Source organism: Panthera leo, chromosome A3 (assembly GCF_018350215.1).
Source record: "Panthera leo isolate Ple1 chromosome A3, P.leo_Ple1_pat1.1, whole genome shotgun sequence".
NCBI classification, from domain to species: Eukaryota; Metazoa; Chordata; class Mammalia; order Carnivora; family Felidae; genus Panthera; species Panthera leo.
In genome coordinates this window covers 46,107,796-46,131,757 of record NC_056681.1, presented here as the reverse complement: position 1 = coordinate 46,131,757, position 23,962 = coordinate 46,107,796, and the positions used below count along the sequence as shown (strand labels likewise).

Genomic DNA, 23,962 nt, shown 5'->3' with positions numbered 1-23,962 from the left:
TTTAAAAAACCTCCTTGAAGAGATAAAACACTCTATCCCTTGCCTGAGTCATCCAAAGGTGACTACAGAAAGTTTAAGAAACACTTCTTTGAAGAAATAAGGGCTCCTGGAAGGCTCTGTAAAACACTGGGCTTTGACACTATGAACACTATGAACAACTGGGCTTTTACACAGGTTCAGAACTATGCTAGGTGCTATGAGAAAAAAAGAAAACTAAATGCTGCTGATGAAAATAACACACAAGAAGATCATATAAATTACAGATCACCTTGTAGAACAGAAGAAAAGCTATGAAGGATAGGCTATAAAGGAACGGGCATTCCAAACAATGAGAGGAAGATACAGAGGTCAGTGTGATAGTGATGGGAAGAGCATGGTTACAAGGAGGAGGGACGTGTCTGTGAGCAACTGCGCGGATTTAAGCACAGAGCAATGGCTCTGCCAAACTGACAGACCTCGACAAAGCAAAGTTTAATTCCACTGGCACTCTAGAGCAAAGATTTCTGAGGACTGGTAGTGCTTTTAAGAGAGAGAAGACTTATAGCATATGCCAACAGAGTCAGTGGGAAGGTTAAATCAAATAAATCAGCTGGGAAGTCACTATAGTAATTCAGGAGAAGAAACTATAAAATAAAGGAAAAAAAAAAAAAAAACCCTACAAAATAGGCCCACTGGGAAGAGCCAGGGATAAAAAATAACAGGGGAAAAAAATTCCAGAACAGTGGTGTAGATACAGGGATTATTGTAGAATGAGAGGCTAAGCACATGGAATGTAATATAGAACTAGAGGCTCCTGAGTCTGGGCAACTGCTCAGAGACAGAAAAGAGAGATCAGCCAGGAGAACAAGTGACAGGCACTGGACAAAGAAGTACGGAACACTGAATGTGAGGTAAAACAAAGAGGCGTGTGTGTGTGTGTGTGTGTGTGTGTGTGTGTGTGTGTGTGTGTGTGTGTGTCTACTCCAGAAGAACAGAAAATTGTGCCGCTGCAGTGGAAGAGAACTTCCCTTTAATTTTAAAATCATATGAGGTTGTATATACTTATGAGGTTTTATATATTTAAAGTTAACAAACAATATTCTAAAGATATTACAGCTAAGCAAATTACAATGGTGAAATGCAGGATGAGGAAAATTAAAGGGGATAGCTCAGTTCTATTCAAAGTTAAGCTACTAATATACTGACTGATTTATGGGATCAGAATTAGAAAAGAATAAAAGATTTCCTAGGTCACAGCCGCCTCTATTTTCTAAGGGTCCTTCTAGGAACTTAAACACTTCAACAACCTCTCTCATACACTTTCCTACTACAAGTAAGACCAATGCGATGGGAAGAACCCACCTACACTCAATGGTTTCTCTGATGTGGAATGGAATACCAGATGCACCCAAACAGAGAAGGGAAAAGATGCCAGGAGTCAAAACAGAGAGAAATAACTGCAGTTGGCACCGGAGGCTGCATTCGTAGATTTTCCCTTACAGAGCAAACACAACACTGGGATGAACAACAAGCCCCCAAACAAACAAACACACACACAAAAATATGCAGTAAACTGGATCCACCTCATTACCCCTCAGGGGAAACAATGAAAATTACCTCATAAGGTAAAAATTAATGTGGTCTTTCACAAATCTCTAGGAAATTAACTCAAATCAATTTTATTATGAAACTTTTTTCAACATGTACCTGAATATACACGTAGGGATTTATCTTATACATCAGATAATCTTGTGAACATAATGGATACCAAATAATACCAAAGGCCCCTCAGGCTCATAACCAACCAACACTAACACCACCATACAAACAGAAGCTAAAGGATTTGTCAATTTTGTAATTCTTCCCTTGGACAAGTTTCTCTATCCTAATTAGAAAGGTAAGTAAAGTTAACTACTTCTAGAGGGCTGGGCAGAAAGGCTCTTGAAAACATGCAGAAAAACAGAGGAGCACAAGCAAACATGTGACAATCTGAAGACGGATCCAGTGGGATTAAATGACCTGAAGCACCACTGCAAGGCAGAGACCCCAGGGTGAACACAGAGCATCCTCAATGGATCTGCCCAAACCAGACTATTCATGAAGGGCTCAAGAGCTTGGCTCACCAAATTATGGAAAGAGCCTAAATGTCCATCAACTGATGAATGGATAAAGAAACTGTGGTTTATATACACAATGGAATACTACGTGGCAATGAGAAAAAATGAAATATGGCCTTTTGTAGCAACATGGATGGAACTGGAGAGTGTGATGCTAAGTGAAATAAGCCATACAGAGAAAGACAGATACCATATGGTTTCACTCTTATGTGGATCCTGAGAAACATAACAGAAACCCATGGGGGAGGGGAAGGAAAAAAAAAAAAAAAGAGGTTAGAGTGGGAGAGAGCCAAAGCATTAGAGACTGTTAAAAAACTGAGAACAAACTGAGGGTTGATGGGGGGTGGGAGGGAGGGCAGGGTGGGAGGGAGGACAGGGTGGGTGATGGGTATTGAGGAGGGCACCTTTTGGGATGAGCACTGGGTGTTGTATGGAAACCAATTTGACAGTAAATTTCATATATTAAAAAATAAAAAAAAAAAAAAAAAAAAAAAAAAAAAAAGAGCTTGGCTCACAATTCTAACTCCACCCATAACAGAAGAGCTCAAAGACAAAAAGCTAGAACAAATTATGTGTAAAGATAAACAAAACATGTGCGTAAAGATAAATAAAAGCAACTAATCTAGAAAGATTTTCCAAATTCATGACAGTTTTTTTAAAATAAAAGTCCTTCTCACTTGTTGGGATGAGCACTGGGCGTTGTATGGAAACCGATTTGGAAACAAATTATATTATAAAAAAGAAAAAAGAAAAAGAAAACATCACATTCAGTCTATCACCACAATAAATACATACATACATACATACCTCCTAAAATTGCAGGTGCTACCTAAATCCATTAAGGATAGGAAAATGAACATGCTTTCACTTTATAATGATAAATCTAAAATGCTTCCCAAGAATCAGAGAAATAGTATGAGTGGGAAATAGCCTTCCCACACAGGCTTTTACAAAATCCTCGATTCACTAAGATGTGTTTGCCTTAGTCTTGCCTGAAGACTGCAGAAAATGATAGTAACAAAAACCCTGTTGTCAAGATTAGTAATTACATACACTAATTAAGCAAATAGTAATTTGTTGGTTTTTAATTCTAAACAATCATATTATATTTTACACACAGAAAATGCTATCATCATGCAAGAAATGAAATATAAGTAAGTTTTCCAGGTAGCAGAAATTAGCCCTTTAAGTTTATCTATTAATTGTTGGTAAAAATTTCTATAAAATCATTCTATCTCAACCAAAGTAAAGGATGTAATAGTTTTGTTTTTAAACTCTGCAGAGCCACAACTGTAAATATAATTAAAATAATCTGCTGTAACACAGTGAAGCTGTGTGGGCCTCTGGGGTGTAGAGGTCTGTTTGCTCCTACATACAACTACTCCTACAAACTCTTACTTTCTACCTCCCACTTACTAATCCGGGAAGAATTAGAGGTTGTCAAGGGAAACCAGAAAGCCGAGAAGCAAGCTTGTTCAATCAGTAACTTTAACAATATACATAATTTAAAGTCAAGAGGCTCTGTTCCAAGGTTTGCAACACAGGGACTCTCGAATCTCAAAGCATTGGTAGATTAATAGCTGCCATTTCCTTGTGATTCAGAGGTCTTTTTAGACTTATTTGCAAGTTACAGAGCTGTGTTTTGGTCAAATGACGTGAATTTTGGAAGACTTACCTGATTGCAGTGTTCTGTGCCAGATCTCGTAACATGGGGACAGGAGAACATACTATTCTAAAGACAAGGAAGACAGTTAAGTTGTAGCCTTCTGGATACGTGGAAGTAAGATATTACTTTAGGAAAGAGAACTCATTAAAATGTACCAACAAAAACAACATAACCAATTATAGCTTTCAAAAGGACCCTGTCTTCCTTGTTTGCAATCTCCTTAACAGAAAACTATTTTCTGCAAAAGGCTCGTATCAGAATTTGTAAAGGATACAAACAAATCAAAAAAGGGGCGTCAGGGGAATAAATAACCAAACAGAAGAATAGAACAGGTACTTTATAAATGAGGAAAACCAACTGGTTAATAAATATACCATATGGCATTTGATTTCATTAGTAATCAGAGAAAGGCAACTGTAAGCCAACAGGCATCCACTAAATTGACAAAAATTAAAGTCATGACAATTCCAAAGGTTTACAGGAATGCAGAGCAACACCTCTCACAAACTGCCACTGAGATTATAAAATAGTGTAATCACTTTGGAAAACCATCCAATATTATGTAGAAAAGAAGATACACATACTCTGTGACCAAGAATTCCCAAACTCTTATCTCAGAACGCCTTTAAAACATTCCTAAAAATCAAGGACCTCAAAAAGCTTTTGCTTACATTGGTTATGTCTATCAATATATACCTTTTAAAAATTAAAACTACAAAATTTCTAAAATACTAATTTAAAGATAACAATAATAAACCTATAACATAAATAACATTTTAATGAAAAACTATATTTTACAAAATGAAAGAAAAATAATGAGAAGTGTCATTGTCTTACATTTCTGAAAATTTCTTTAATATCTGGTTTAATATCTATCTCAATAGCTGGATTCTCTTATCTGCTTCTGATTTAATCTCCTAAGATATCTATCACACTACATTCAGTTTCTGGAAAACTCCATTGTACACTCAAGACAGAAAGAGAGTGAGAAAAGCAAATATATCACAGCATCTTAGTATTATCATGAAAATAATTTTGACCTCATGGATCTCCTGAAAGGGCTTTAGGAAACCCCAGGGCTCCCTATACACAGTGACATAGCCACTGGGTTGAAGAGCTGGGCTCTCACCCCAAGTCTTTTTCATAGTGCAGCAGGTTTTCTGTTTTGTTTTCTCACTATTACTAGAAAATAAAACATGTAGGCAACAAAGACAAAATGCTAACTAAACTTCTTCCCAGTTGTACCAATTTACACAAATAAATGCTTACTGATCTGGAAGAACGGCTTCTTCATCCAAAGAAAATTTTCCTTGCATTCCATGACATAGTTCAGGAGGTACATCCACTGGCTGTGGAAAAATGCATTCTTGATCATATATCCAGAAGAATGGAAAGCAGGGACTCACACGTCTACTTGTATGCCAATGCTCATAGAAGCACTATTCTTAAAAGCCAGGAGGAGGAAACAACCTAAGTTCCCATCAACAGATGAATGGATAAACAAAATGTGGTATATACACACAATGGCCATTAAAGGAATGAAATTCTGACACCTGCTACAACATGGATGAACCCTGAAAACATTAAGCTAAGTAAAGTAAGTCAGACACAAGAGGACAAATACTGCATGATTCCATTTATGTGAGTTACCAAGAACAGGTAAATTCTTAGAAAGTAGAATAGAAGTTACCAAAAGTAAGAGGAGAGGAGAATGGAGATGTATCATTTAATATTGTTTAATGGATACCCAGTTCTGGAACTGGACAGTGGTGATGGCTGCACAACACTGTACACAGACTTAATGCCAAAAAAATCACACACTTTTTAAGGGTTTTTAAAAAGTTAAAATGGTACACTTGTTTCTGTTTTATCAAAATTTAAAAAATGCATTTCTGATTAATCAAATAATTACACTGTCTAAAAACACCTCATGATGGAAAAAGAGACCATACCTCTGTGGAACCTGTCTGATAGAGCTCCAAAATGAAGTCGTGAAGTGGGTGATGTTTCCCCACAAATAAGACATCGCCTCCAAGACTGTTTCTTTTAGCTGGGAGGAAAGTAAGGAAAGAATAAAGATCAAACAATTACATCTACAAGCACAACTTTTATGAGAAAATTAAACATCTAAATTTTGTTTTATTTTTTAAAGTTTATTTTGAGAGAGAATCCCAAGCAGGCTCAGTGCTGTCAGTGCAGAGGCTGACACAGAGCTCAATCTCACAAACTGTGGGATCAAGACCTGAGCTGAGATCAAGAGTCAGATGCTTAATCGACTGGGCCTTTCAGGTACCCCAAGAAATCTAAATTTTTAAAACTTAAACCTAAGTTTTTTAAAACTTAAACCTAAAAACCTAAATTTTTAAAACTTAAGTATAAAGTTTACAAAAAATAATTTAAAAGTTATAGGCCAAAATGTGTGAAGCCTCTATGAAAGAAAAATAATTTTTGACAATAAGGTTTCAAAGATCAATGACTCGGAAAAAATTATCACTAAAAGATATCTGAATATAGTATTGTAAGGTAAGGGACAAAGTTATCTGTACAGAACTCATTTGCGTTAAGAAATATAAAACCATTTCATGAGGAAACCCAAACAAATTATACCATCTGATAACAAAGACTATTCTAAGAATGGCTGACAGAGAAATTATTTCTATAGGTTTATCATACTGGTGTTAAATAAATTTCCCAATAGAATCTAGCTTCCCAATTTCCCAATACTTTTAACTATCAGTATTAATGACAAAATGCCACTGTTTGTAATAAAATAACATTTTAGGTTAGCAATCTGAGAGAAAATGCCTTTGTTTGAATCTAACTTTTCAAGCAAACTGTTATTGAGGGGAGATGAAGGGAAGGAGGATGGAGGAAACTAATACAACCCAGTATGGAAAAATACTTTTGTGTGTACATATCATACAAGAACCAAAAAGTCAAAGGATATTCTTGAAGTGTTGCTTTTTAATAAATCTAACAAACACTTGTGAGTTAAAAAAATTATAATTACTATTCAATTTATGGATAATAAATTCTAAGAAGCTGACTTTCCTTATAAAGAAAACATCAAAGGTTTAGGCCTTTATGTGAAATTTGACAAGTGGAAGAAGAGTCTAATTTCACAGGGAAATGTAAAGTCTGTATGATACAGACTCAATGTTGAGATCAAGTGAAGTACAATTCTTACTCTCTTCTGGAGTGAGGTCTGGGTACACCTCTTCTAGAGCAGCTCGCAGCCTTCGCTCATCCACAAAAGGCAACAGAGCAACACCTGGGGGAAAAAATGCACACCAACCACCCAGCTATTAGGATCATCCAAATTCCATTTATCATTGGTCCAAATAAACATTTCTAGTAGAATATCCTTGCTGATGTAAAAACACTTCGAAACTGAACTCTATTTGGTCAAATCTCAGATGCAAATACTTCCCATGTGGTGAGAGAAGACAAAAGTTCTATATATTTTCCATCCTTAAAATGGCTCGTAAGAGCCATATTTGCAGAATCTTAACTCTATGATGATAAAATTTTTAAATTAATTGAACAAGTAGCCACCTGGACACGAGTCTTTGTTCTCGCCTTACTTATGAGGATGCCCTTGGGCAAGCCAGTTAATCTGCCAAGGGCTTGAGTTTGTCCTTTCATCTTTCTGACCTGGTTTTCAACATTTAAATACTCAACTAGAATAAATACATGGAATGTCTTCCAGCTCTAAAACTTCACAGTATTTTGTTTACATTTTAAAACCTAATAACTAATTTATATGCAAGAAGTTTTTAGAGACTTGCTTAAATAACCGTGGGGAGTATTCAGGCTGAAAACTGTTCTCTGGAATGTGCCAGAATTAAGGTAATTGTTTTATTTCAATCTAAATTCATAATTTTCAAAGAAGCACACCAGTAGCACAATGTCTATTACTAGAAAAATATATGAAGTTATTCAACCAAATGTGTATGTTGTACTGTATACAATATAAATAGTCTTTTGGCTAAAAAATTTAAAATAAATGGCAAAGAGTAATGCTAAATAGAGCTAAATAATTTTGAAACTACTGACAGTCAAAACTGCTCTACTTGTGATTGTTCCCTTTAGAATGAGAAATGAAAGGCTCCTCAAGTTGTCATTAATTACTTAGCTACCATATTTTCAAAGTTTGGAAACAAGTTCAATTTCATTACCTAGTAGGGAAACATGTATTTTTTTTAAAGTTAAAAAGAAACTAACTTCTAGTGTGAAAAGTGATTTCAATATTAACATCTATCATCTGAGTTAGGCTATTTCATTTACTGGTAAACATCCACACAGAAAAAAAATGTAGGGAGCTTTTCAAGTTTTGTTTAGTCATACACTTAAAACCCAAATTATCAAGCAGACATTTCATCAACTCCAAAAGCCAACTCCAACTGGTCAGCAGCTAATGACAACAATAAGGTTATTAAGCAAAAAATCAGCCCTAATGGCCAGGGTGGGAAGAAATGCATTACACCCAGATGTGATAAAGATAAAGCCTGAGTGAGCTGATAGTAAAAATGACATTAACACCTAAAATTTTCCAGAGTGCTTATTTACAGGTAACCTAAGTAGCAGTAAAACTTAGGTAAACATAGTGCTCATACTCTCTGTGTTCAGATCTTAGTTCTATTGCTCTGTGACTTTGATCAAAATACTTAAATTCTCTGGTCATATATAAAATACACAACATTCGAAATGACTATGCTATATTTCTCTTATATAAATTAACTAAATATAAAAACACAACATTGAAAGTACACATGTTCAACAAATGTTTTTTTTTTTTAAAGCATGTGTATTTATTTTGAGAGAGAGCTCAGCAGGGAAGGGGCAGAGACAGAATCCCAAGCAGGCTCCGCGCTGTCAGTACGGAGCCTGAAGCAGGGCTTGATCTCAAGAACCATGAGATCATCACCTGAGCCAAAATCAAGAGTCAGATACTTAACTGACTGAGCCACACAGGTGCTGGAGTATTATTACATGAATACTATAAAAGAACAACATTGCACGTTCAATAAATGCTGAAAATGTACCCAGATATATTTTATCTTCTATCATTTTAAGATGCACTCAAGTTAGGCAAGAACTTAAATGTTACCATTACTTTGGATAAATTTTAAAGACATATGAGAAAAATTGTAATAGTACTAAATTTTACCTTAAAAAAATTTTTTTTATGTTTATTCATTTTTGAAAGACAGAGAGAGATACAGCACAAGCAGGGGTGGGGTGGAGACAGAAGAGGGGGACACAGAATCTGAAGCAGACTCCAGGCTCTGAGCTGTCAGCATAGAGCCCGATGTGGGGCTCAAACTCACGAATGGTGAGATCACGACCTGAGCCAAAGCAGGACGCTCAACCAACTGAGCCACCCAGGCACCCCTACTAAATTTTACCTTAAAATATGTTGTGTTCTTGCTACAGTCTAATAAATGAAAATACTTACACAAAATATAAAAATATTAAAGGCCTGAGTTTCAACCCACCCTAAAATTCATTTAGAATCTCAAGGGACCCCAAATACCCAAAACAACCTTGAAAAAAATAAATAAAGTTGAAGGACTCCCACCACTTGATTCCAAAACTTTCTAAAGCTACAGGAATTAAAACAGTTTGGTACTGGCATAAGATTAGGAATACCAGGCAGCGAAACAGAGAGCCTATCAATAGGCACTCAGATACATGGTCAAATGATCATCAAAAAGGGTGCCAGGACCATTTGATGGGAAAAGAGCAGTCTTTTCAACAAATGGTGCTGGGAAATGGATATCTACAGCAGAAGAATGAAATTGGACCCTAACTTTACACCGTAGACAAAAACTGCCTCAAAATGGATCAAACCTAAATGTTAAGACCTAACACTATAAAACTCTCAAAAGAAAACAAGGAGGAAGCTTCATGACACTGGATACAGCAATGATTTCTTGGATATGACAACAAAAGCACAGGCAATGACAAAACAGTCCAACAAAAATTGGACTTCATCAAAATTTAAAGCTTTTGTGCATCAAAGGACACTATCAAACAAAGTAAAAAGACAGTCACAAAATGGAAGAAAATAAATGCAAAATCTTATATGAGACTAGTGTCCAAAATATAAAAGTACTCCTGCAATACAACAGAAGCACAATTCAAACATGAGCAAAAAACTTGAATAGACATTTCTCCAAAGATGTAGCTAAGCACAAGAAAAGATCCTCAATATGACTAATCATTAGGGAAGTGCAAATCAAAAATATAGTAAGATCCCACTTCATAACCATTAGGATGGCTATTACCAAAAAAACAGAAATAGACACAAATAAATGGAAAAGATAATCCATGCTTATGGATTGGAAGAATACTGTTAAAATGCCCACACTATCCTAACCAATCTACAGATTTAATGTAATCCCTTATCAAAATATCACTAGCATTTTTCACAAACTAGTTAACAAGGAATCCTACAATTTGCATAGAACCACAAAAAACCCAAACAGCCAAAGCAATCCTGAGAAAGAACAAAGCCAGAGATATCACACGCCCTGATTTCAAACTATACTACAAAGCTACAGTAATCAAAACAGTATGGTACTGACATGAAAAGAGACATATAGACCAACAGAATAAAACAGAGAGCCCAGAAAACCCCCACACGTATACGGTCAATTAATTTATGACACAGGAGGCAAGAATATACAATGGAAAAGAAGAGTCTCTTCAACAGATGGTGTGGGGAAAACTGTAAAGCTACATGCAAAAGAGTGACCATTTTCTTGCACCATACACACAAATAAACTCAAATGAATTGCAGACTTGAATGTAAGACCTTAAAGCATAACACTCCTAAAAGACGGTTCTAAAACCAGACAAAGACCCCACTAAAAAGGAGAACTACAGAGCAATTTCCCTAACGAACATGGATGCAAAAATTCTCAACAAGATACTAGCCAACTGGATCCAACAATACATTAAAAGAATTATTCATCACAACCAAGTGGGATTTATACCTGGGATATAGGGCTGATTCAATCAATGTGATACATCATACATCAATAAAAGAAAGAACAAGAACCACGTGATCTTCTCAATAGATGCAGAGAAAGCATCTGACAAAATACAGCATCCTTTCTTGATAAAAACCCTCAAGAAAGTAGGCATAGAAGGATCATACCTCATAATCATAAAAGCCATATACAAAAGACCCACCGTTATTATCATCCTTAATGAAGAAAAACTTGAGAGCTTTCACCCTAAGTTCAGGAATATGACAGGGATGTCCACTCTCACCACTGTTATTCAACATAGTATTGGAAGTCTTAGCCTCAGCAATCAGACAACACAAAGAAATAAAAGGCATCCAAATCGGCAAGGAGGGAGTCAAACGTTCACTCTTCACAGACGACATGATACTCTATGTGGAAGATCCAAAAGATTCCACCAAAAAATTGCCAGAACTGATTTATGAATTCAGCAATATTGCAGGATATAAAATCAATACAGAGAAATCGGTTGCATTTCTATATACCAATAATTAAGCAGCAGAAAGAGAAATCAAGGAATCAATCCCATTTACAATTGCACCAAAAACCATAAAAATAAACCTAACCAAAGAGGTGAAAAATCTATACACTGAAAACTAGAGAAAGCTTATGAAAGAAATTGAAGAAGACACACAATAAAGGAAAAATATTCCATGCTCATCAATTGGAGGAACAAATATTGTTAAAATGTCGATACTACCCAAAGCAATCTACATGTTCAATGCAATCCCTATCAAAGTAACACCAGCATTCTTCACAGAGCTAGAACAAGTAATCCTAAAATTTGTATGGAACCAGAAAAGACCCCAAATAGCCAAAGAAATACTGAAAAAGAAAACAAAGTCCATCACAATTCTGCACTTCAAGCTGTAAAACTAAAACACAACCGACTCAATGGGAGAAGATATTTGCAAACGACATATCAGATAAAGGGTTAGTATCAAAATCTATAAAGAACTTCTCAAACTCAACACCCAAAAAACAAATAATCCAGTAAAGAAATGGGCAAAAGACATGAACAGACGCTTCTCCAAAGAAGACATCAGATGAAAAAATGCCAACCGACACATGAAAAAATGCTCAACATCACTCATCATCAGGGAAACAAACTAAAACCACAAGGAGATACCACCTCACACCTGTCAGAATGGCTAACATTAACAACTAAGGCAACAACAGATGTTGGCAAGGATGCAGAGAAAGAGGATCTCTTTTGCACTGCTGGTGGGAATGCAAGCTGGTGCAGCCACTCTGGAAAACAGTATGAAGGTTCCTCAAAAAATTAAAAATAGAACTACCCTACGACCCAGCAATTGCACTAGTAGGTACTTACCCAAGGGATACAGGTATGCTGTTTTGAAGGGGCACACGCACCCCAATGTTTACAGCAGCACTATCAACAATAGCCAAAGTATGGAAAGAACCCAAATATCCATCGATAGATGGATAGATAAAGAAGATGTGATATATATATACAATGGAGTATCACTTGGCAATCAAAAAGAATTAAATCTTGCCATTTGCAACTACATGGATGGAACTAGAGGGTATTATGCTAAGCAAAATTAGAGAAAGACAAATATCATATGACTTCACTCATATGAGGACTTTAAGATACAAAACAGATGAACATAAGGGAAGGGAAGCAAAAATAATATAAAAACAGGGAGGGAGACAAAACATAAGAGACTCTTAAATACAGAGAACAAACTGAGGGTTGCTGGAAGGGTTGTGGGAGGGGGGATGGGCTAAAATGGGCAAGGGGCCTTAAGGAGGATGCTTGTTGGAATAAACACTGGATGCTATATGTAGGGGATGAATCACTGGATTCTACTCCTGAGATCATTATTGTACTATATGCTAACTAACTTGGATGCAAGTTAAAATTAAAAAAAAAAAAAAAAAAATCCTAGAAGGAACCATAAGCTCCTTCAGTCTTAGTAATAATTTTTTTTTTTTTTGGCGAGTGCCCTCAGGCAAGAGCAACAAAAGCCAAAATAAACAAGGGGGACCACATCAAACTAAAAAGCTTGTGTTTCAGCGAAGGATACCACCTACAAAATGAAAAGGCAACCTACTAAATGGGAGAAGGTATTTGCAAATCATACATCCAGTAAGGGGTTGATATCTAAAATATATAAAGAACTTGTACAACTTGATACCAAAAAAACCAACTCAATTAAAAAATGAGCAGAAGATGTGAACACATATTTTTTCAAAGACATGCAGATGGTGAACAGACACATAAAAAGGTGTTCAGTATCACTAATCATCAGGGAAATTCAAATCAAAACCACAATGAGATATCACTTCACATCGTTAAGAATGCCTATTACCAAAAAGACAAAAAAATAACAAGTGTTTGTGAGAATGTGGAGAAAAGGGAACCCTCATACACTGTCGGTGGAAATGGACACTGGTGCAGCCACTATGGGAAACAGTATGAAGGTTTCTCAAAAATTAAAAGTAGAATGAATGTATGGTCCAGCAATTCCCACTTCTGGCTATTGATCCAAAGAAAACAAAAACACCAATCTGAAGAGATATATGCACCCCTTTGTTTACTGCAGCATTATTTACAATAGCCAAGATACGGAAGCAACCCAAGTGTCCTTAGACAGACGAATGGGTAAAGAAGATGTATACAATGAAATATTAGTCACAAAAACGAATGAAAGCTTACCATTTCCAAAAACATCAATGTTACCTACAAGGTATAATGCTAAATGAAACAAGTCCCAACAGAGAAAGACAAATACTGTATGATTTCACTTATATGTGTAATCTAAAAAGAAAAAAAAAAAAAAAAAAGAACCCAAACAAATGAGCAAACAAAACAAAACAGCAACAGACTCATAGATATAGGAAACAAACTGTTGGTTACCAGAGGGGGAAGCAGGTGAGGGGGCAGGCAAACTAGATGAAGTGGATTGAGAGGTATATGCTTCTAGTTATGTCAGTCATGGGTATGTTATACTGCATAGGAGTACACTCAATAGTACTGTAGTAACTTTGTATTGTACACCTGATGTACAAATGATGTACACCTGAAAGAGGGTATTGTATGTCAATTATCTTCAATAAAAAATACCTAAATACGTAAAAGCCATTTACCGAATAAAGAAAAGAAAATAACAAAATGTTAGCAAGGATGTGAAGAAATTGTAGCCATTGTGCATTGCCTCACTTTTCCTCCGGATGATTTATACTACAATGGTATATACAGAAAGCAAGACATCTGCACACTTATATACTTACTTACTTGACATTTACATAAGTATACTTATATACTTATATTTTTACTTCACTGCCTTTTATTCTCCTATGCCTCCACTCCCTGTAATCAAAGCATTCTCCACAAAGCACCTTCAAAAACAATCTAAGACTCCAATCCATTTACATATAACAAAATATGACCACAGAGCATACTTGCTAACCTCAATCAATGGGTTGCATTTCCCATTATCATTCCATTAAAGAAATAATGAAATGTCTTTCACTACGTAAACCAAAAGTCAACCCTAAAAATCTCATAAAATGATTTTCAAATGATACCCCTTTGTCTCACAATTCTGAGTCATGTTATTGGTCATCTGCACCAGAGGAAATAACCAAGGAAAAAGTAAACACATAACCTTACCAAATTGATTATCTTAGAAAAATATATGGGGGAAGAAAAGATTACAATGATTGCTGAAAAGGGCTTTGGCATGAAATAATAGTTGACTTACTGTGTGACAGAATTCTTTATTGTGTTTTACATTCAGTCATCATCAGACATTTGCTGAGTGGTAAACAGCACCTTAAATTTAGTAGTACTAATTTAAAATTGACATTCTTATAAAAACTGTAACAGAAGGAATGAGAAAATAACAGCTAACTAAACAAACAGGAAACGATTACTGTCAAGTATTTAAAACTAAATTTCTTATACATTTTTCATCTTCAAATTTCCATGGGGTATAAGTGAATCTCCACATGGACACAACCATGTTTCTTTATTTCTCAGCAATCTTACAAGGTGCCAATGAGCAAGTCCCAAGTCCCCTTAATCACAAAAGAGACAAAAGACAGAATGACTAATCTCTTTCAGTCTAATTTACTGTTTATCAGAATGTTACTAATTACTACTAATCACTGATAATCCCAGGTTGGATGGAAAAAAATGAAATTTTCACATGTAATTCTTAAAATATTTACTTTTTAAAATTATTTTTTGTTATGTTTCTTTATTTTTGAGAGGCAGAGAGAGACAGAGCATGAGCAGGGAATGGGTAGAGAGAGACAGAGACACAGAACCCGAAGCAGGCTCCAGACTCTGAGCTGTCAGCACAGAGGATGACATGGGGCTTGAACTCATGAACCGTGAGATCATGACCTGAGCTGAAGTCAGACACTCAACCAACTGAGCCACCCAGGCGCCCTAAAATATTTATCTTTTTAAAAAAACTTTATTATTTTGAGAGAGAGAGAGAAAGCGTGAATAGGGGAGGGGCAGAGAGGAAGACAGAGAGAATCCCAAGCAGGCTTCAAACTGTCAGTGCAGAGCCTGATACGGTGCTCGAACCCATGAGTGAGTTCATGACCTGAGCCAAAGTTGGACGCTTAACTGACTAAGCCACCCAGGTGTCCCAAAATATTTCTCTTTCACAGAAATTCTTTCATCCCATAAATCATGTTTTCTTACAGTTTACCAAAAAGAGAAAATTATTTTAACAAAAAGGAATAACATCTAAATTTTACCTTGCCATGCATATTTCTTCCCATTCAAATCAATAGCAAAATCTTCAGGGTAGAAGTCAATTATACTAGAATCCTGTATCAGGGAGAAAAATAAAGATTCAAAACAAAAGTCACACATGCATGAGTTATAAAGAATTTGACATTTCTTTCATTCATGTTATCAGGCCCGATGAGAAAATGAGGTTTTATTCCTTCAAAAACTCGTTATTAAGATATCAAGTCATTAACCCCAGTAGTAAAACAAAATTAACAATTTTATTTAAAAAATGGGGGGTGGGAAGGCATTACTATAGAAAAATTTTAGAACTGACAACTGTGAACCCAAGACAGTCAATGAAGAGTTTACAGACTCTAATAATTCCTATTTCATGCCAGGGTCTCCCCTGCTCTCTATCTGGCAGATAAAACAAGCGCAGAGATGATCTGAGGTAGCCCAGTCTGAACTCTGGAAGCCACTACACATGGTGGAAATAAATAAAAATAATAACTTACAGGTAGGCTGAGAACAAAGTAACTGTTACAAGAATTTCTCCCAGGGGCCTCTGGGTGGCTCAGTCATTTAAGTGTCCGACTGCAGCTCAGGTCATGATCTCGCAGTTTGCGAGTTCGAGCCCCACATTGGGCTCTCTGCAGTCAGCATGGAACCCGCTTCAGATCCTTTGCTCCCCTCTCTCTCTGTCCCTCCCCCACTCACGTGTGCTTGCTCTCAAAAATAAAAATACACGTTAAAAAAAAAAAAGAATTTCTCCCCAACACAAATTAATTTTATTTGCTGGGTAAGGGTTCTGATGACCAAGGAAAGTAGAAAATAAAAAGGTGAAAAGTATAGAGAACTCAGTACTAAGACACTTACGGGATCACTCATGAGCTTCCGCCATGATGGAGGTAGAAAGTTACCACTTGCAGCTGGAAAAACTCCCATAAGTTGTTCCAGTGGTTTAAACTGCAAGAAAGAAAAAAAGTTTAAGATAAAATACACAATTTTTATCTAAGCCAAAATTCTATGAATTTTATGACTCTAAATAACTAGGCTTACCGGTTTAGTGCCCTTCTCAAAATCAGATGGCATGTCTGCAATTCCTTCAAAGTCTGAAGCAAATGGTGCATAATGGAATGGATAATACCATTTCCAGGAAGCACAGCCCTAGAATCATCACCAAAAAACAAAACAAAAAAACAAAAAACAACAAAAAAACCCAAACCCAAAAATCTATGTTCAGTATGGACACAGTAAAGCAAACAAAACTTAGAGTATTATTAACCTATAATATTCTATTTGTAAAACACGATTTCCAGTGCACATTCCATATATTAATTTTTTCCCATAAGTCCTAAAAGTTGTTTTGATTAACTGAACTTTTACTTTATATCAATGGCTCCTTGATTTAAAAACTACTGCATGGGGTACGTGGGTGGTTCAGTTGGTTGAGCATCTGACACTTGATTCTGACTCAGGTCATGATCCCAGGGTCCTGGAATTGAGCTCCACATGGGGCTCCATGCTGAGTGTGGAGCCTACTTAAGATCTACCCCCCCACACACACTCTTTCTTTCCCCTCCTCCCTCCCTCTGGCCCCTTCCCCACTTGTGCTTTCTCTAAAAATAAAAATCTTTTTTTCTTTTTAAAGTTTATTTGAGAGAGAACACGCGTGCATGCACATGAGCTGCGGAGGGGCAGGGAGAGAAGAGAGAATCCCAAGCAGGCTCCGCACTATCAGCACAGGGCCTGATGAGGGACTCAATCTCACGAACCATGAGATCATGACCTGAGCCAAGATCAAGAGTCAGACACTTAACTGACTGAGGCACCCAGGCACCCCCACCAGGAAAAAAACAAAAACAAAAAAACCCACAAAAAAACCCCCACAAACTACTGCAAAGCATTTTTAATAATTAGTAGTTAACACCAAACTTTATATTTACAAACAAATTTGGTGAAGATTTTTATCCTTAAAATGTGCTTGGTGGTATTTCTTTTCAATTCTACAGCTGCCATCACCAAACAGAATGAAGAGCGGTGGTAGCTGGCACTTACCTATAGCATATAGATGGTAAGGGACATCACTGAAACAGTGACTGAGTAAAACTGCCAACAAAAGTTTCATTTTACAATTCCCTATTACATTTTCATTGTGACAACTTTCTCTTTACTATAAAAATATTTAAGGGGCTCCTGGGTGGCTCAGTCAGTTAAGCGTCCGACTTCGGCTCAGGTCACGATCTCACAGTCTGTGAGTTCGAGCCCCGCGTCAGGCTCTGGGCTGATGGCTCAGAGCCTGGAGCCTGCTTCCGATTCTGTGTCTCCCTCTCTCCCTGCCCCTCCCCCATTTATGCTCTGTCTCTCTGTGTCTCAAAAATAAATTAAAAAAAAAACGTTAAAAAAAAATTAAAAAAAAAATATTTAAGTAAACCTATCAAAAAGAAAATAAGTTTTACTGATAGAAAAGTCCTCCTAATATGTTTTGATTCTATGCCTAGGGAATTAAAATCTTGAGGACAAAAGTAAAACATGAATTTGCAGTATTTTACAACCTAATTTAATGCATCCAAATTACACTTTCCACTTAATGACAAACTCCCTCTTTTCTCAGATCACACCAAACCTAACTTGTTTTGCTCTCCAAGAACAAAACCAGGTATTAACTACTAGTGTCACAATCCCCTCTATGTCTACCTAATCTCTCACAATCTGACATCTCAATTATCAAAAGCTTAAAGTCAGATACAGATTACTCCAATTATCATGCATTTCATGTAACATCACTACATTACACGGAGGAAATGGTATCATTCAAATGTCTTCCAAGTTCTTACTAGTATTTTCTAGGCTTTGTCCTTTGTTCAGTCATTTAGTGACTGTCTATTAATTACTTAGTTATTTTTAATTTCCAATTAAAAAACCATTATAGTTTAATCACATTAAAGACAAAGTACACTCAACCATACTACTTGACGCCGAAATCTTTAATAAGCACAACAAAAATTATCTTTGTTTATATATTAACACTTGAGAAGCTTCAAAGGGTTTACAAACAAATATTATTTAAGGTAATGAATTTCTGAACAAGAAGCTTTTAAAAAAATGAGTCTGGATTTAATTTCATAACACAGCTCAATAATACACATGATTATAGAAATTACTACCTTCCTTAAATGATTAGGTAGGTTTAGAGGAAAATATTCTCTGTACCTGGTAATAATATCGAAGAACCCAGCAGAGCCCCTCAACGTAAGACTGTACAACTTTACGACGGAATTTCTCATCAGCTGCATCAACATCAAATTTGTTCTTGTAGTACCGCTGTTTCCAACCAGCTTCCCATAGCCTAAAATCCAGGCAAAGCCGATTCATGTCGAATTAATACTTTCAGTAATTGTTCACCGATTTATCACCCAAACCATTTTATATTTAATATCCAGGTGAAATGTTAATGAGTTAAGCAGTAATGCTAACACAGCTTCATTTAATTATTTAATCACTTCTAAAAGCCCACTTACACAGGACTTATTATCAACTTAAGCGATAAACATCAAAAACCCAAATGATGATTCTAGTAAGACCATTAGAAAACAACATTTTGGAAAAAGAATAACTATTTATTAAAGTAGATACTGAGTATTTGTTTGCTCAAATGTTAATACTGTTTTACATGTTTTTTGATTGTGGACCAATTCTAAAACTACATTTTAAGATTCAAATACTGAAGATATTTCAAGGTCCTCCGTTTGTAAAATACATTTAAACTAAATAAAGGAAGTCAGTCAAATTACTTAAAAAAAAAAAAAAAGAGTTGCATGTGTAATTTTTTAAAAGGTAAAAATGGTTTATAAGATAATCTAGGAACCAGGCAGAAAATTATGTTTATATCTACTTTCCCCATCCATGGGCCTTATTCTTCTTTCAGCTAAGAGCTGTTGGCTTAAGGGAAGGACACATAAACACACATATGCATGTTCTGGTAAAACTTAGAAGCAGGTTCACTTCTAATTCACTAAATTCTCATTTGCCACTGACAATACATGTGAACTATACGTTTTCACTCAAAAGTATATATATATTTTTTTAAATACTCATTTTTCATTCTCTGAAAGATTTAAACATTTTATCGAAGAACACAAAGAAGCCAAAGAACACTAAAAAAACAAATCAAGACAGATCAAGAACATCAAGATGATTCTCATTAAGGGCTATTTTCTACCATGTGCCACATCTTACAAATTGCAGTCATGTTCCAGAATACACCACATCAATTTTAATTCCCTCCCACCTGCCCCAAGGATTCACAGGACATCACTTAGGAGAAATACCCTCTATGATGCGGACTGTAATTGTTTTACAGAAAATATTAATGAAATACATGTTAAGGGTCCCAAGCATTTCTTAATAGAAGCAGTTCTACCTTGACTATTCTCAGTACCGGGATTACACAGTAAAGTACTAATAAATCAAGTTAACTATTAAGCTGGTATTGATCAAGATGGCTACACAATAAAACAGAAAACATACTCTAAGAGGAAAATCCAGAGTTGCAGAAACAGAGGATCAGGTAAATGTTCAATCACAAGTCACCAAAGATCTCAGAATCTGACATCAAAGGACGTTAGGAAAATACAGAACCATATATGACACTTGAGAAGTTTCTCATCATAAATGCAAACATACCATCCACGTCCTATAAAAGAAGCATGAGTTGTGGACCACTATTGTTTAACTTTGAAATACATCATTTTGCTAAATTCTTAATTAGTTACAATCATTCAGATTGTTTGCCTTTTGCACTTGGAACACAGGGTTGAAATACGGATTTAATTACATGAGAGGCTGTTAATCTTACATAATGATCTCAAATCTCTGGATAAAGAATCAAAATTTCTCATTACAAATTTCAAGTATACAGCTAAAGGGAAACTTCCCTGTCATGAAATCTAATTGTACAGATCGAAGTCTGTGGTTTTAAAAAATATACATGTTTATCTCTTTTGCATATTTCATTTGAGGAAGAACCTTTCCAACTGAGATTAAAGCAAACTATATTAAGTATCCAAGTGTAACTGAACTTTCTGTGTTAAGCAGCCTGAAGATTTAATCTCAAAACAGTAACATTCAGATCACATAATCAGAGCTAAACACCTCATGTCTAGCCGATCCAGTGCCTGGTCTCAGAGGGAAAAGTGGCTTGGAGGACAAAAACCTGCACGCATACTAATCTAGATACTTAGGTTTAACAGCTATAGCTTACACATCTCACTGGAATTTACTGACTATTCTAACCCTCCACATTAATTACTGGTGGATAAAAAGATCACAGGCAAGCATCTGAAGGCAATGCTGCTCTAAGCTAAATAGCATTAATTAGACAGCATCTATTTCAGCAATTTGATAACAAAGTGTTACCAAAAAATGGTTTCACCTGACATTATCCTCTGGCTCAGGTTCACTGTCACTGTCTTCTGCTTTTCGCTTAATTCCTCCTATCGGAGATGGGGAGCCATCAGAAGTGAAACTTGTATTAGGAGACACTGAAGGACTCTGCAAACAATTATAACATTACAGAGAAAGGATTTAATTATTCATTTCACACAAGAAGTTACATCCAACTGCTGTTACAATCATGTTTCATGATAATACATTTTTTAAAGCTATTAAATAGATATGGTAAACATATTTAGAAAATACAAAGACTTATTATCTTGGCCTACGCCACTTCTTCAAAAAAGAATAATATAGTTCCAAGCTTCCTATGCTTAAACTCAAAAGAATCTGAACATTATTAGAATAAAAATTATTTCAGAAGAAAAAAGAATTTAATCTTATAAATTTTTAAAAATTACAGGGCTTGATTATTTTTTCTTTGGTGGTTCCTCACATTATGAATTCACAACCACTTTATACCAAACAAATAGCAAAGTTGGGAGGGGGAAAATATAAATACATAAATTAATAATATACAATATAATCAATGCTGGAGACAACGAAGTTAAATGGTAAGTGCTCAACCTCACGCAACCATCAGGAAATCAACAGTTTAAAGACACTCTGCCAGGTAAGTGATAAAATTATTGATAATGTTTTAAAATTCAATGTACAAGTAAAAATCTATCAGTAACTTAGAAAAATGGAGATTTAGTATTTCAAAGACTTGGATACCACTTTAAATTCAGTATTATCTTCCCTTTGTAACTAACTCAGGAAACACAGTGAACACTCTATAAAGTATTTCAGTATTTCATTAAAAAATTAAAATTTTCTGCAACTTTAGTTTTTAATGTTATGACCAAAAACACAAGTGGCAGAAAAGGTTTTAATGATAAGGTTTTTCTTCTGTTATACAGAGTATATTAGATGTTGTGAGTAAACTCAATTATTTTTAAATTACTTTATGAATGTAGTTTACACCATAGGTCAAAAAAAGTTACAACAAAGCAGAGCTTATAACTTTCTTTTAAAAATGTATAATTTCCATTTTTTTCATGATACTATATGGCCAATACATTAAAAAAACACACAAAACTATAAAAATAAATTCAGGAAGGTGTGGTTGTACTTGAAACTGAGATGGGTATTTTCAGTCAGACAGATCTGAGTTTGAAATACCAAGTCCAACCTTTACAGGTTATACAGCCTTAGACAATTTACCTCTGTTAGCCTCAACCTGAAATGGGATAATGTTCTCTTTGGAGGTTATTGCGAGGATTAAAGGAAAATGATATGAACGATACGTATGAAAGATCAACAACACAGGCTGCCTACATGGCGTAAGGTGGGTCACCTTTCAAGAAGTCATCACTTTTATTTTTCAAACCCAACACTAAATCCATTTGGATTAAATTATGAGATGATATTCATAGCAATCATCTAAGTACAAAGAAGTTGGATAAAAAGCAAACTTTCCCAAACTGACAAACAAGATAAAAAAAAAAACAAACAGAAAACTATCTTTAGGTAACAAATACAACTGCAACGGAAAACAAAAACAAGTAGCTTGTTCTTTAATACCAAATCTCTACTGCTCTTTTTTTGCTCTCTACCAACAAAAATAGTCTTTCCTGAACATACCAGATTTATACCAATTTATTCAAATTCCTTTTTAAAAAACTCTTTTTTGCAATCAAATCTTATCAAATGGCTGCAGATATAGTCAAACCATACTTTTCAGAATGCAAAACTTAAAAACACAGATTTATGAGGAAACAGAAGCCAGCTAGTAAAACATTAACAACGTTGACCATCAAGTAGACACTACTCAATACTGGACATGTCCAACAGCTTTAAAAAAAAAAAAAAAAAAAAAAAAGCACAAACTCTGTAACTCAAAAGGCACCCTTTAAATGAACTGGTAATTCAGCCTTGTGATTTCCTTAAATTTATAACATCCTAGATGAAAAACCCTCTACGCCAAGACTCCAACAGAAATAACTGTGTCAAGGGGAATTAAGATAGGATCAAATAAGCAACCTAATCACCAATCTCCCTACTCCTACTCCCATGGCAGACATTATTAATCAATGGTGGGTCTAGTCCTGTGGAGCTTTAGTATGATACTGGAATCCTTCTCAAAGCAATCACAGCTGGCCAAGTTTAACTCTGCCGTACTCCCTGAGATTAAGAAAAAAAGCACTGTATCATCAACATGGTGTCTGACAATACAAGTCACTTAGTTCCACTCTGTGGAGAAGGCAGTCACTATTAAATGATGGACATCAGCCTTTTCTGTTCTATTCAAGTGTCTCATCACAATCCTTCACTGACCCTCCATATCCCACTGTTAATGGTGAAAGGAATAAGACAAGAACACAAAAATCAAACAGAACAAAAAACAGAACAGAAACCCAGGCTGCTTCTCTCAGGAGATGCAAAATCTCAGTTCCCAAATTCGAAATCTAAGGTTCTAAAACTTCAAAATGGAAACTGGCGAGAATATAAATCAGTCTCCTAGTATGGCAAAGATTCCACAAACAGGACTGCCCTGTAATAAAGGATTTGAGCATCAATAGGATAACAGAATAATGAAACTTAAATATCAAAACTTATACAATTTCCTTGAATATATAACAAAAATTTAATTAGATCTCAAGCCTTACAAAACATATTTCCTCTCTCTATAGTACACATTTTCTTTCTTATGCCTACCAACCTGAAATAAGCAATCGTTTTGATTATTTGCTGTCCTTCAATTCGTGGTCTGTTCCCTCACCCCTGCTGCTGCCCTGTCATGTGCTCTGTGCTCAGTGTTGCCACTGAACAACAGGAAGCTACTGGACAGAGTACAGCCTTGCTGGCTGAGATGATCTGCTTCTTCAGTTTGGATCACCAAGTTTAAACAAGGAAGGACTGCAGGTGGCAAATCCATTCAGTTCCTGAGTTTCTAAGTACAGAGCAACCAGAATTTGGATAGCGAGAGCTACCTTAAAATATATATTCA

General features: G+C 35.6%; 1 protein-coding gene across 1 annotated transcript in view; it reads right to left on the bottom strand.

The window, feature by feature from the left end:
• XRN2 (5'-3' exoribonuclease 2) overlaps positions 1–23,962 on the bottom strand; it is a 77,645-nt gene that overhangs the window by 24,941 nt on the left and 28,742 nt on the right. Inside the window, exons 16-24 of the mRNA XM_042931758.1 lie at positions 20,951–21,069; positions 18,730–18,865; positions 16,576–16,683; positions 16,393–16,482; positions 15,540–15,612; positions 6,950–7,033; positions 5,715–5,812; positions 5,032–5,111; positions 3,772–3,828 (exon numbers count right to left, since the gene is read on the bottom strand). Coding sequence (XP_042787692.1) covers positions 3,772–3,828; positions 5,032–5,111; positions 5,715–5,812; positions 6,950–7,033; positions 15,540–15,612; positions 16,393–16,482; positions 16,576–16,683; positions 18,730–18,865; positions 20,951–21,069 — 845 coding nt within the window. The remainder of the gene's footprint in view (positions 1–3,771; positions 3,829–5,031; positions 5,112–5,714; positions 5,813–6,949; positions 7,034–15,539; positions 15,613–16,392; positions 16,483–16,575; positions 16,684–18,729; positions 18,866–20,950; positions 21,070–23,962) is intronic.